At 34.3% G+C, this 13,450-nt stretch overlaps 1 protein-coding gene across 1 annotated transcript; it reads left to right on the top strand.

The window, feature by feature from the left end:
• Nucleotides 1–915: 915 nt before the first annotated feature.
• On the top strand, nt 916–2,337 carry LOC141695080 (putative aquaporin TIP1-1). Its single transcript, XM_074499323.1, has 2 exons — nt 916–1,373; nt 1,793–2,337. Exons 1-2 carry the CDS (start codon nt 990–992, stop codon nt 2,159–2,161), a joined length of 753 nt encoding a protein of 250 aa, XP_074355424.1. The 5' UTR covers nt 916–989; the 3' UTR covers nt 2,162–2,337.
• The last annotated feature ends 11,113 nt before the right edge of the window (nt 2,338–13,450 follow it).

Genomic DNA, 13,450 nt, shown 5'->3' with positions numbered 1-13,450 from the left:
TTGGTGCATATAGACTAAAAATAGAAATATTTGCGTTCAATTTCAGTTTAAATTATAAGTGTGTCGCTGTGAACTGGGCTCAAACACATTAATGGGCTAGTGTCGAATATGTTAAATGATGGATTTATACGAAAAATACTCAAATTTTAATACGGAAATAGAAAATATTATAGACTGTGCTGAAACTTGAGTACCCCATATGTATCCGTCACTGTTTCAAACTGCTATCCGATTTTTATAACTTCATGTTTTCACTAGTATATTTTTCAAAAACACATCAATTTTTATCCTTAATACCAAACTGCACAAGCAGATATACATGAGAAATCAAAGTTCAAAATAGATTTAGTTCGATGAAATTTGAATTATATTCTCTAATATATATACGCGTGCATATGTATGAGAACAGATTTACTCACGTCTTTTACCTAGTCGGCTAGTCCTTTAGTACAGTGAAATAAAATTCTCGTGAAACTTCATGCATGTCCAAAACACCTTATCAATCAATTCGTACGTGCCGACCACTTCTTCTGTACAATCTTTCACATGATTGCAATTTTTTCTTTTCCCAAATAAATCACAAAAAGTAAAATACACATTCAATTTTTTTGGTTTCTACACAATTCCAAACACACTTATTGAACCTCAAACCATAATAAGTACTCACCTATCGACAACCATTCCCCGGAGTCGCTCTGACGTGTCCCTTATCCATACATGACACGTGTCGGTTTCTTATCATTTTGGAGGTGGATGCTTAGCTGTCTTCACATGTATGGTCCCCATTTCTTTCCACATTTTGCTCAAATCATATCATTTGTATTTCTTAAACTATTACCATTCACCGGCAACCTGCTATAGCCGGTTTCGAAAGGCCTTCTCACTTTAGTATATAATTGGCCAGTCACCACTCATGCAATGCAACACACACTCTTGATCACACACTAACCCTAGCCGGATACTTTAGCTTAATTCTTAATTTTGAGGCCATGCCGATCAACCAAATCGCTGTAGGTAGAACTGAAGAGTTCCGCCACCCGGGCGCCATCAAGGCGGCCGCGGCGGAGTTCTTCAGTACTCTGATTTTTGTGTTTGCTGGCCAAGGTTCTGGCATGGCATTTAGCAAGATCACTGCTGGTGGTGCAACTACTCCAGCTGGTCTTGTTGCCGCTTCATTGGCTCATGCATTTGGGCTTTTTGTTGCGGTTTCTGTCGGAGCTAACATCTCCGGTGGACATGTTAATCCTGCTGTCACTTTCGGGGCCTTTGTTGGTGGAAATATTACTCTGGTCAAAGGAGTTCTCTACATCATTGCTCAGTTGCTTGGCTCAACTGTTGCTTGCTTCCTCCTCAGTTTCACCACTGGTGGCTTGGTGAGTTTAATTAGTCCCCCCTTTTTCTACTTAGAATTAAAAACAGATTTAATTTTTGAAACACATGAAAGTCACAAAATATTAATTGTGCACGTAAAAATTTTGAAGATTAATATTCGGTGATAGGGACATATTTACATGGTAGCAGGAATATGAGGACAAATATTAAAAGGGTTAGGTTGAACACTTTTTACAATCTGTTTACATTTATCACCTAATTTTTTTAACATTTTGCAATAATTATAATTTGCAAAAAGTGACATATATCTTAGCTAATAGATACTTCTGTCTCGGTAATAAGAGGTTGAAGGCTCGAATTTCAGTGCACCTAAAACTGGGGAACCCAACATTTGCAAATATTTGTTTTTTTTTTTTTTAATTTGTCTAATTTCCTAACAACAGTGACATAATATTTGCAGCCAACATCAGCCTTTGCTTTGTCCGGTGTATCAGTATGGAGCGCTTTCGTGTTCGAGATCGTGATGACATTCGGACTCGTGTACACTGTCTACGCCCTTGCCGTGGACCCAAAGAAGGGAGACCTCGGGACCATTGCACCAATTGCAATTGGTTTCATTGTAGGAGCTAACATTCTTGCTGGTGGTGCCTTCACCGGAGCATCAATGAACCCTGCAGTATCATTCGGGCCTGCTTTGGTCAGCTGGGACTGGACTAACCACTGGGTTTACTGGGCTGGACCTCTTGTTGGTGGTGGGCTTGCTGGAGTAATCTATGAGGTCCTTTTCATTGGAGGCAGTCATGAGCCATTGCCCACCACTGATTACTAGATAATTATATTTCATTATGTTGATTAATCTTGCTTTCATTTTTATTTATTTTAGTATGTTTTCATTTCAATTTCCCTCTTATGTTTGTGACTGAATCCATTCCATGATCAGTAATGTGGAGCTATTTTATCCAGTGTCATGTAATTGTTCATTTTATCATCATCAACTTTTCCATATGTTATTGTGCTTTTTATTTTCTGTTTGATTTTCTGTATTACTGCACTGCACTAACTATGATCTCATTGATCAATATTATGTTTTTTTAAAACTAATACTCTAAAGTATAATAATTCAAATTTGTCATTTACTCGTAAAGATATAATACTTTTCAAAAATGTAAAAAACCGTTATTTGGGTAGCTCCATTAAACTTTGTCCCAAGCAAATATTATTAAGAAATTTCCAAAATCACGAGAATAAAAATGATAAAAACTATAAAATCTATATTCGTGATATTTATTGAGTTTGTGTCAATTTTTGTGAGAGATCACGAGTTCAACTCCAGATATGGGGTGTAATTATTTTATTATAAAAAAAAACCATGCTGTTTTAAATTTCCACATAGCAATTAATCAGTATAGATCTCCTAACATGGAGAATGTGCCATGTCATTTTCGGAAAGAAAAAAAGCAATTTAAATTGAGGATGTAACAAAAGGTAAACATGAAGGTGGGCCTCAGGATGGAGCAAGGAGAAATGCAATAATAGAAATGGGTCCAGGAATAGCAAAAGCAGAATGGGTTGTCATGTCTGGGCCCATCACCCATGTGATGCCAGACATGCTCAATAGTTTTTTGGCAGACTGCTTATAATTTACCATATGTACAAATATTTTCAATCAAGGTGTTTCAAATTTTCAAATTTTTGTATATCTCTGCTGCTGCTTGATGAAGTAGAACAGTGTTACCACTTTTGATGTAATTCCAGATTGTTGAGGAAATGAACAAGTTAAATGCAATTTCCTGATCAATATAAAAAAAAAGTATACACTTCCCCTTCCCACTCGACCTATATTGCAAATATGAGATTTTCTTTCCTAAAATATGAGCTCAGTAAGAACACAACACAAATAGCACCTATCTACTTGAAACATTTATTTATGACAAGTTATTTACAGTGAAAATTTCAAAATTAAAAGGTAAATGTCAAATTCTTTTGTTTTTATTATTAAAATATTTTATATAGTTTACGAGTAATCAGTTTTTTTTTTTTAAAATTTACATGAGTGTTACATGCGGATGATATTATTATTAATTTTTGTCAAAAAATAAAAAAAATTAAGATAGTGGAAAAACGTACATTTTACGAACTTATGTTTTATTAACTTTAATTTGAATTTTGGCTTTGAATAACATATTTTTAACTTAAAGTTATTTTAAGGGGGGCTTGGAATCAAGGCCGATCCTAATTTTTTAGTGTCGATGCGAAAATTTTGTTGGGGCTTATATAACTATATGAATATAAATTTTTTCAGAAAAAGTTAAACTTTTAAGGATTTGAAACCTACAAAAGTTTTATGCTAAGAAACTCATTCCTTGCTTTAATTTAATATTTAAGTTCGTTAGAAAAATAAAATAAAAACATGTATATCTAAAGATTACAGAAAGGTTAAGAAGTCTAAACCAATATATTAGAGCATCTCAGACGGGTTAGCTAAAATGATTGGCTATATAATTATATAAAATTTGTTGAACTTGTAAGATGTTATGCTTTAACAAGACTGACTATAATATTAAATTTATGTTTATTATAATATGAAATGACTGGGTATAATTTTAGCTAAAGTTTTTGTTTGGTTGAATTTCAAAATTTATACTCCCTCCATGTGTGTCTTGTTTTTACTAGTATATGATTAACTTTATCATATTTTGGCCGTAAAATACGCTTAACATATAATTAAATAAATTCTGAAACTTATATCATTAGAAAATATATTTAATACTCTTCAAGATGCATTTGTCAATTTTTTAAGATCATATCCACATACACAAACGGTTTCAGATGGAGATCGAAGCTTTGTGTTTGATATTTTTGGTTCAGCTGTTACTATTGCTAGCTCAATGTTCTGCTAGATATCATCCAGGGGATAGGAACAAAAATGTTAATCTGGCGTCATCGCCACCTGTTCAGCTTCGTAACTGTTAGTGGCAGTGACCCGATTTATAAGGCCCAATAGCCGAAGGCCCATTAGGCCACCATGGGCCGACCGTTAGAATAATAAATCAGAGAAAGATAATCCCCTCCAACCTTCATCTTCCTCCCAAGTGTAACGGCTGAACATTTATACCCAAGGTTTGATAAATACACGAGTATATAAACAAAATTATGTACACAATTTTACGGAGAATGGTATGCACTAATTTTGGTACAATCAGAATACTTGTACGTTCCATCTTACTCATGAAAGGTCAATTATTGATTCTCACACCGAAAGTGAATCGGAGGACAAACCCTCACATTCTTCTTTTTGCAGGTCCGACCGAAGGACGCTCCACATGGCTGAAGAACGTTCTACCATCATCAGAAATTTGGTCGTAACATTGGCGACCTCTGTGGGAAATACAAGAATCATAAACGAGATAACAAGATAATAACACACTCATTCACTCCCACTCTCTACTTTCTTGTATTTCCAAACACCCACTCTACATCAAGATTCTTATTCTCACACCGGAGGTGAATCGGGGGATAATCCCTCGCATTCTCTTCCTTTTTAGGTAGCAGCCGAAGGCTATTAATCAAAGGCCGCAAGCCTTTCTTGCAGGACGAAAGATTCTGGGCGTAATATTTGGCGCCGTCTGTGTGAACGTATAAATATGCTTAATCCAAAATACGAATGATCTCCATGACTCTTGTTATGATTGTGTAAAAGATAATGGTTTTGAATCTAACTACTGAAATTTAGTGGCGTTGAAGAGGGCTAAGGCTCACCAGAAGCCTAAATTCGTAAATGAAACTACAACAAAAGACGAGCAATAATAGAAAATATGGCAAAAAGTTACAACCAATATCAAATAGGCCTGATTAAAAACAAGCCGAATATGACTCGGTGTAATCAATTAAGAAGGAAAGCTAAGTCAATCAACCTCTAACTTTTCTTATTCATATGTAATTTAAAAACTGTTCCTGTTTTGTTATGCACGTGTGTTGTCAAAAGCAATTTTAGATAAGAAACATTCTATTTTTTAATTTTTGTAATTGTTACACAGAACATGTGAGCATACTAATAGACCATACATTTATTCAGTTAGCACGTTCAATTTGTATGCTTTATGGTATTATATGAATAACTAAGTGGTACAGCAATTATAGTACTCAAGTTGTCTACCTTGTATTGAATTAATTCTGTATACGTTAACATTAGTATGAGATTGTCATATACTTATTTGATATTTAATCTCGAGATTATGACAGAGTTTGACATATAAATATCTTCAGTGCCTATAAAGCTATGGCCTTGTTATTTTGTGGAAATCGGTTTGTCAAATTATGTGTATGTGCATTGATGCTACATTGGATTGCTACAATATTCTCAAAAAATAAAAAGGCTTAAGATTGTCACTATCAATCACATATATTCTAATTACGATATTCTTGTTTTATGACCAAGGATTAGGAGAATCAGGCTAATGCTCGAATGTCAATCTCCTACCTTGGACAATTGTCTAAATTGTTTGACAAAGAGGATTGAAGAGAGTCAACTTGCTACGAGTTAAGGCTGAATCAGCAAACACTTGGTTAATCTATTTACGAACTCTCCCTACTCTCGAGGATATCATTTATTACTAAAGACACTTTGAGGAGATACATGGGGCTCAAGGCATCGGAAAGGCAAAACTTATTAGAATCTGCTGGAGAAGCTGCTGGAAAAGTAAGAAATAAAGTACATGAATTTTGGTTGTTTAGAGCATAAAAATCTGCAGAAAACTCACATTAAGAAGGATGCAACAACTCGCCCGAACTCGCTTGAAAAACAACCAGAAGAGTTGTTGAAAAAAGACTTGAAAACTACTGAAAAATGATCTGCAAAAAACTACCAGAAACGCTGCAGAAAAGTGAGCAGAAAAGCTGCAGAAAATTACTCGAAAACTTGCAGAAAAATCACAAAAATGCTGCTGAAAAAATCGCAGAAATCTGAAAACTGCGGAAGACCTGAATTTGAAGAATAAACTGCTTTCATTGACAATATTCTAGGAAGTGAATTATATATCATCGGAAATATCTCAGATTCTAATTTTTTATGCAAAAATGGTTCATTAAAATGATTTTTCTGTAGAGAGTTACAATTATTTTAGTAAAGGGGTGTCAAGCTGTCAAGAAGAGTGTAAAGAGCCTAACGTTGTAGAATAAACTGCCGCCATCTATGAATCTCTGGGAATCAAATAATATATCATTGGAAAGATCTTAAAATCTAGTTTCTTATGTAAAAAACGGTTCGTCAAAAGGATATATATACGGAGAGTTACAACTATTTTAGTAACATGGTGTCAATCGGTCCAGACTTGAGGAAATGCATTATATCTACAAGTTCGTGCAACACCAAATCAATCAGCGACAGAATTGAGACCAACAACGAAAAAAATATATTAGTGCACTCTCCACTTCCCCAAGGCAACCAAGTTCTTCGGATCTTGTCTCGATCCGACCAAAGGTACATATTTTCGGATTCGGTACATTACTTTGTTTAACTATATTTATTTTAATCCAGTACATTCATTTGGATTTATCAAGTTGATAAAATAAATAAACAAGCAAATACCTATTTTAGGATGTCTCCCAAAGTATCCAAGGGGAATATTTATCCTGAAGCAGAATAAGTATTTAAGACACTAATTATCTTTCCTTCGGGATTGGGTAGAACAAATCGACCTAATTACTTGAAATCCCTCAACATAAGCTACTTAGTCCCTTAAAAACTTGGGGGCAAAGAAGGTAGGTATAATATTTGACTATGCCGAGGTGACACCTAAGATGCATATTATTAAAGCTGAAAGAAATATTTTATTTCGTAATAAGGCTATAAACTGTGACTATGATGAGCTAACACCTAAGGTGCATAATATTAAAGCCGAAAGAAGTATTTTACTTCGTAATAAGGCTATAAATTGTGACTATGCTGAGGTAACACCTAAAATGCATATTATTAAGGCTAATAGAAATATTTTACCTCGTAATAAGGCTACAAACTCTGAATAGGGTCTTACTCCATTGAGAACCTTTTTAGTGAGATATGAGATCTAATCTAAACCATAAAAATTTAAATATATTTTTAATCTAGACCATTAATTTTAAATCTCATCATCTTCTCCAACCATCGTCTCTTCCATCTTCTTCTTTCTACTTACCACCCACCATTACCTCCAACCATCGGCAACCACCATTTCCGGCCACCACCACCACCACCGGTGACCACCATTACCTCCGGCGATCACCATTGGAAAACATAAAATCACCACTATCAAACCAAAAACCACCACCGAAAAATAAAAAATCACCACCAGAAAATGAAAAATCACCGCAGACAACCAAAAATCACCATATTCGGCTACTATTTTTTTCACCAAATCCGGGCACTAGCTCTTTTAATTAGCTCCGACCACCAACGTCAACACAGAAATCACCATATTTAATTATAAAGAACCACGATCAAATTAAACAATCACTTTATTTTCATCACCATTACTAAAAATCACCAAAAACAGAACAAAAAGTTTAATAAAAATCAAATCGAAGTACTAGTATCAAATCTGAAATTTATGTGTAATCGAAAGGAGTGAAGATTGGCCGAAATTTCATTGTAAATCATGATTGAAAAGGAGAGGGGGAGAACAGATCTAAGGAGAGAGGGAGAATAAGATCGAGGTTGAGGGAGTGGTGGCGGATGAGGATGCTGAGATGCATCAGATATGGTGGTTGGTGGCGGTGAGGTTGGCGGAGAAGAAAGAGAAAGAGAGAGAGAGGGAGAGAGCATTTCTGAGATGTGGGGAGGAATAGAGGCGGCCGGAGTAGAGACATCGGAGCAGTGGTGGCCGATGTATGGTGATAAGTTTGTGGTGGTGGTGGATGGTGGTGTTTGGTTGGTGGGTGGTAGGGAAGAAAAAGATTAAGTGTAAAATAAAAAATGAAATGTGTGGTTATGATTAAATTTAGTTATAAAAATATGTGGCCGAAATTAGATCTCAGTTCTCACACCAGTGAGATTTCTCATTTGAGTAAGTGCCACTCTGAATATGCTGAGGTAACACCTAATGCATATTATTAAGGCTGAACGAAGCATTTTACTTCATAATTAGGCTAAACAAATTAAAGAAGTATTTATCAAGGAGATATCCGTAAGGAAAGATAAGTATCTGATCAAATATTCTGAAGAAAATAAATTTATAAAAGCCGATCTAATATATTCGGAATTCGAGAAAAAAATTGACTCAAAATTCAAGTCCCAAACGCAAACAACTCAGTCCCTTAAACACTTGGGGGCCAAAAAGACGGTTCTGAAATGATTAGAATAATAATAATAATCTGTGTTAAGGCAAATAATAATGTCGAAGATGCACAAACTAAATAAACTATGCTAAGGTAACTATTAAGTACCGAAGACACATTCATCCAGTAAATTGCGCTAGGTTCATACCAAAGATGTAAATTAAACAAATTATACCAAGGTTTATACATATATCGAAGAAGCATAAAAATAAATTATGTTAGGTCAAAAATTGAAGTTCCGAATCTGACCTGTTCAGTCCCTTAAAAACTCGTGGACAAAGATGAAGGTTAGGCCAAAGACACATACAAAATTTCCTAAATTACGCTCACGCACGAGAATTACTGAAGCAACATGTAAAATAGAAGAAGCAACGTAAAAATTTCTTGAAATGCGCTAAGGCATAAAAGGTCCACGTCATATTTACTCTATGCCATCTAGTGGAACATGTTATATTCAGATTAGTTATGCATAAGACTAGAAAAGACGAACAAACACCTTGTCTAGGGCGAAGAAGATAAGGTCGTTCGTCTCTTACTTTTCTAGTATTATTTGACTTCGGCATGAAACACCTATCCGGGGGCCACCCGAAGATGATAGATCCTTCGTTCGTCCCTCTTTAAAATTTTATCTCCCGCTCGAAACACTTATCCATGGGCCACCCGAAAAAGATAAGTCCTTCGTCTTCACAATATTCCTTCGTTCGGAGGGAACATTACGCATGACATTACCTCTAGAAAGGGGGCGAACGAAAACCTATCTAGGGGCCACCCGAAGAAGATATTCATTCATCTATATACCGGACGAAACACCTATTTAGGGGCTACCCGAAGTATAATACCCCACATTTTATTTGGTACATTACTTGGTGCAATAATTTAATAAATATTTGATTAATAGATTTTAAAATTCAAAATTATGGATAATGTTTTATTTAGATAATTGGCTGTTAAAATTTTGAATTTGTAAGCCATCTTTTAGTTGTTTAAAATTTGAATATGAGTCAAACCACTAAGTACGTGATAAGAGAAAAACAATTATATGAGAATTTTTAGAAACTAAAGAAGAATGTGGAGAAAATTGTTAGATTATTGAGCTACTTATTATATAAACAAAGTCACCCTGTTAGTTCTTTCACACAAAACTCATCTTAGAGCGACAACTAACAAAATAAAAAAATAGTAGTATTATATAACTTATGAGTGAGATAGAAGAGTTGGTGCATAAGAAAAGAAGTTTTGGACCTACATGTGCATGAAGTTCAGAGAAGAGCTAACTGGAGTGTCACTGTTATATATTGGGTTATTAAAGATTAAGAAAAGGAGAAAGAGAAAGAGATTTTTGTGTTATTAAAGATTAAGAGGAGGAGAAAGAGAATTAAAGGAAGCTAGGTTAAGGTCTACCAAAACATTCAAACTTTCAGAGAAGTGTACATGTTATGGAGGTTTATTTAAAATTTAATGACTACATAAATTAATGATTAGTATTTATATTGTATACCCATATTAGTCATTTTATTTTCAGGTTTATAACTATTTGTACACATTTTTACATACTTATATCAGGTTCTAAATTCAGGTAAGTGTTATCAAATTATTATAATATTTGTTTATGTGTTTATATATTGTGTTAGGTTATTGCTTAATAAATGTTTAATTGATTAATTAATTGTTATTTTTACGGGCTAGAAGGTGTTTAATTAGTAGTGGTCTAATTAATTATGTTCCCTGTTATTTTTGTTTTTAATTTTTATGTCATTAAGTTGGTTTAAGAAATTATATGATTCTCAGATTTTTATATTTTAGTAATTGGATGATAAGGTACAATTTAATATAGCTAGTGTCTGGCTGGTTTTGTTAAATATTATTTACTAGTTATGTGTGTGAGTTGTTCATAATAATTATCATGTTATATTATGCTAGTTTGTTAATATGTAATTTTTTTAAAAAAAAATAAAATCTATGTTCACAAGATTTATTTTATTGAGGTTTATTAAAATGGACAAAATATGTATTTGTGGGACTAATGATATATGTCATGTGTTTTGATAAACAGAGAGCATACATGCTACATTTATTTTTATCATTTTCTTAAATTGTTGTTACAATTTAATGTGTTAAATGAATGTATAATTTATGTTTGTCTACTTTTATAAAGTTATATACTTAAAGATTTCTACATTAATTTTATAAATTAATGAAATATTTTTTATATTTTATAAACCAGCTTGTATATAATTCAGATTATTTGTTAGTTATATATTTATACTACTCTAGCATGAGATATTGATCATCTATGTTAGTTGTGGCAGCTACATAAAATATTATAATTTTGTTAGCTTACTTTTTAGTGGTTTTAGGGTTTTAGAGTTTGGCGTTTATAAGTTATATTTCTGTTGATATTATAGATTGATTTGGAGGTTGATTTGGAGCTAGGTAGTGATTGAATATTTTAGACTCATTCCAAGTACGATTATCCTTCATTCTTTCTTCATTTAAAATATATTTTCCTCCTCTCTATTATTGTCCTTTCATATGTATCTTATCATATTTTATTTTGTTAAGTTATACATCTTGTATATATACACTTGTTAATTTTTCCTTAGCCATCTTTGATCCATGTTGTTACTTAACCATTTTTGATCCACGTTGCCTATCAGTATACTTGATTTATCACATGCAGTTTTTTTTATTTTCAATACTATTGGAAACACTTTGTAACCATTTGTTATAGGCTCTTAAACTTATCTGTGTGGGTAAATCACATACGAGACCCATGGAGTTTTTACAGTCTTTGGTGCTCTCGGCACTAACTCGTATCAGTGCTGTGAGTATACGAGCATGTCTCTGGGGTATGAGGCATGATTAAGATCATGATCATTTTGTTTATTTGGGGAAATATTTTATACATTTCATTTTATCCTTGTTGTGGATAACTGAAGAAGGAACTGTTTGCACTGTGCTTTGCTTGGTGTTTACTAGCGAGCAGTGGTTTTATAAGATGCCCTTATTAGTACCCACCTTACTTAATCTCAACCATTTCTTTGACTTTTCAGATTAGTTTGTTTTCCTTGACTCTAAATATTCAATGCCATATTACTCATCTTCTTGGCTAATTATTAATATCAAATATATTCATTTTTTTACATTTTAATGATATATTCGTACTGAGCATTTGACTTACTCGTATTTATTTTTTCCACAGATAATCAGGGGTAAAGCGAGGGTGTGATGAGTGATGCCCAAATTTTAGCTTATTTATCTAGTTGAAAATAAAGTCAAGGACATGTTTTATTTCATTTTATTTTGGAGCTTGTTGGAGAACTTTATTTTATAGATTTTGAACTTTTGTTAGTTTAATAAATTATATTTAACTTGTTTTTGCTTCCATTAATAAATAAGGCTTAGCTTGTGTAGCATCTACTTGTTTAAGTGAGGTGTTACACGAAGATAATAGGTCCTTCGTCTCTATATCGCCCATACTTAGCATTTAATTTACAGCTACTGTTTAAAACAAAAGACCCATCTTTCGGAAAAGGGGCAAACAACGCTAACATCATTTCTGAACAATGGCCCTAGTCCCTCAAATACTTGGGGCGAAAATGGATGCTAAAAACCTAAAAGCGAAAGGAAAGTTGAAGATGCGATGAAAATTGAACCATTTCTGAGATAAAACGAAAGCCGAATATGCGACGAAAATTTAAAAATTACTAAGGGAGAAGCCGAAGACACAATTGTTAAGGCGACACGAAAGCCGAAGATCGATATAGTAAAATTTTATAAAATTGCTAAGGTAATAAGAAGCCGAAGAGGCAATGCAAAAGAGAAATAATCACGCGCCAAGGTAAAGAAACACCCAAAGATGTGAAAAAACACCGCATAAACAAAAACAGCCCGAAGGCAGAAGTTGTAAGCTCGAAGGAAGGAGATTGATAAAATAAAAATTAATTGTCATAAACGTCTTCATCCTCGCCCGAGGAGCCACAAGAGGACTTTCTTCTGCAGCACGAACGACTGGATCTTCCATTCCTTCGCCCAAAAGGAGCTTGTGATTCCAGTCGAGGCCACGAGCCTTCTCAACAGTATAGTCAAATCCGAATGGAAACACCTCTCTTCGGTCAGTTCTGGGTCCTCTCCCAACTTCCGTTTATCTTCGATCTCTGCGGCTGAGCGTCATACCACGACGAGTGGCCTTAGGTTTTTTACCCAGAAATGGGCCACGCAAATTGTCTATCGCCCACACACTAGTCCGACCAATAGACAGGGACATTTTGGTGGTAGTGGCCCGATTTATGAGGCCCAATAGCCGAAGGCCCATTAGGGCACCATGGGTTGACCGTTAAAATAATAAATCGGAGAAACATAACCCCCTCCAACCTTCATCTTCCTCCCAAGTATAACGACTGAAGCATTTGTACCCAAGGTTTGACAAATACACGAGTATATACACACAATCATATACACAATTTTACGGAGAATGGCATGCACTAATTTTGGTACAATCATAGCACTTGTACATTCCATCTTACTCATGAAAGGTCAATTACTGATTCTCACACTGAAAGTGAATCGGGGGGACAAACCCTCGCATTCTTCTCCTTGCAGGTCCGACCGAAGGATGCTCCACATGACCGAAGAACGTTCTACCATCATCAGAAATTTGGTCGTAACAGTAACCATCTTATTCTTTGAGCTCAGAATAACGACAACGATGGCCTCTTTTATGATTTTCGTATGTTTGCTTTTAATAGTTACTCAATGACCGTTATTTTCTTAAGCTCGGTCCCTTTTTTAACCCATTTCTATATTA

This window comes from Apium graveolens, chromosome 11 (assembly GCF_009905375.1).
Source record: "Apium graveolens cultivar Ventura chromosome 11, ASM990537v1, whole genome shotgun sequence".
Taxonomy (NCBI): domain Eukaryota; kingdom Viridiplantae; phylum Streptophyta; class Magnoliopsida; order Apiales; family Apiaceae; genus Apium; species Apium graveolens.
The sequence above is the reverse complement of the archived record's forward strand: the minus strand, read 5'-3'. Positions and strand labels throughout refer to the sequence as shown.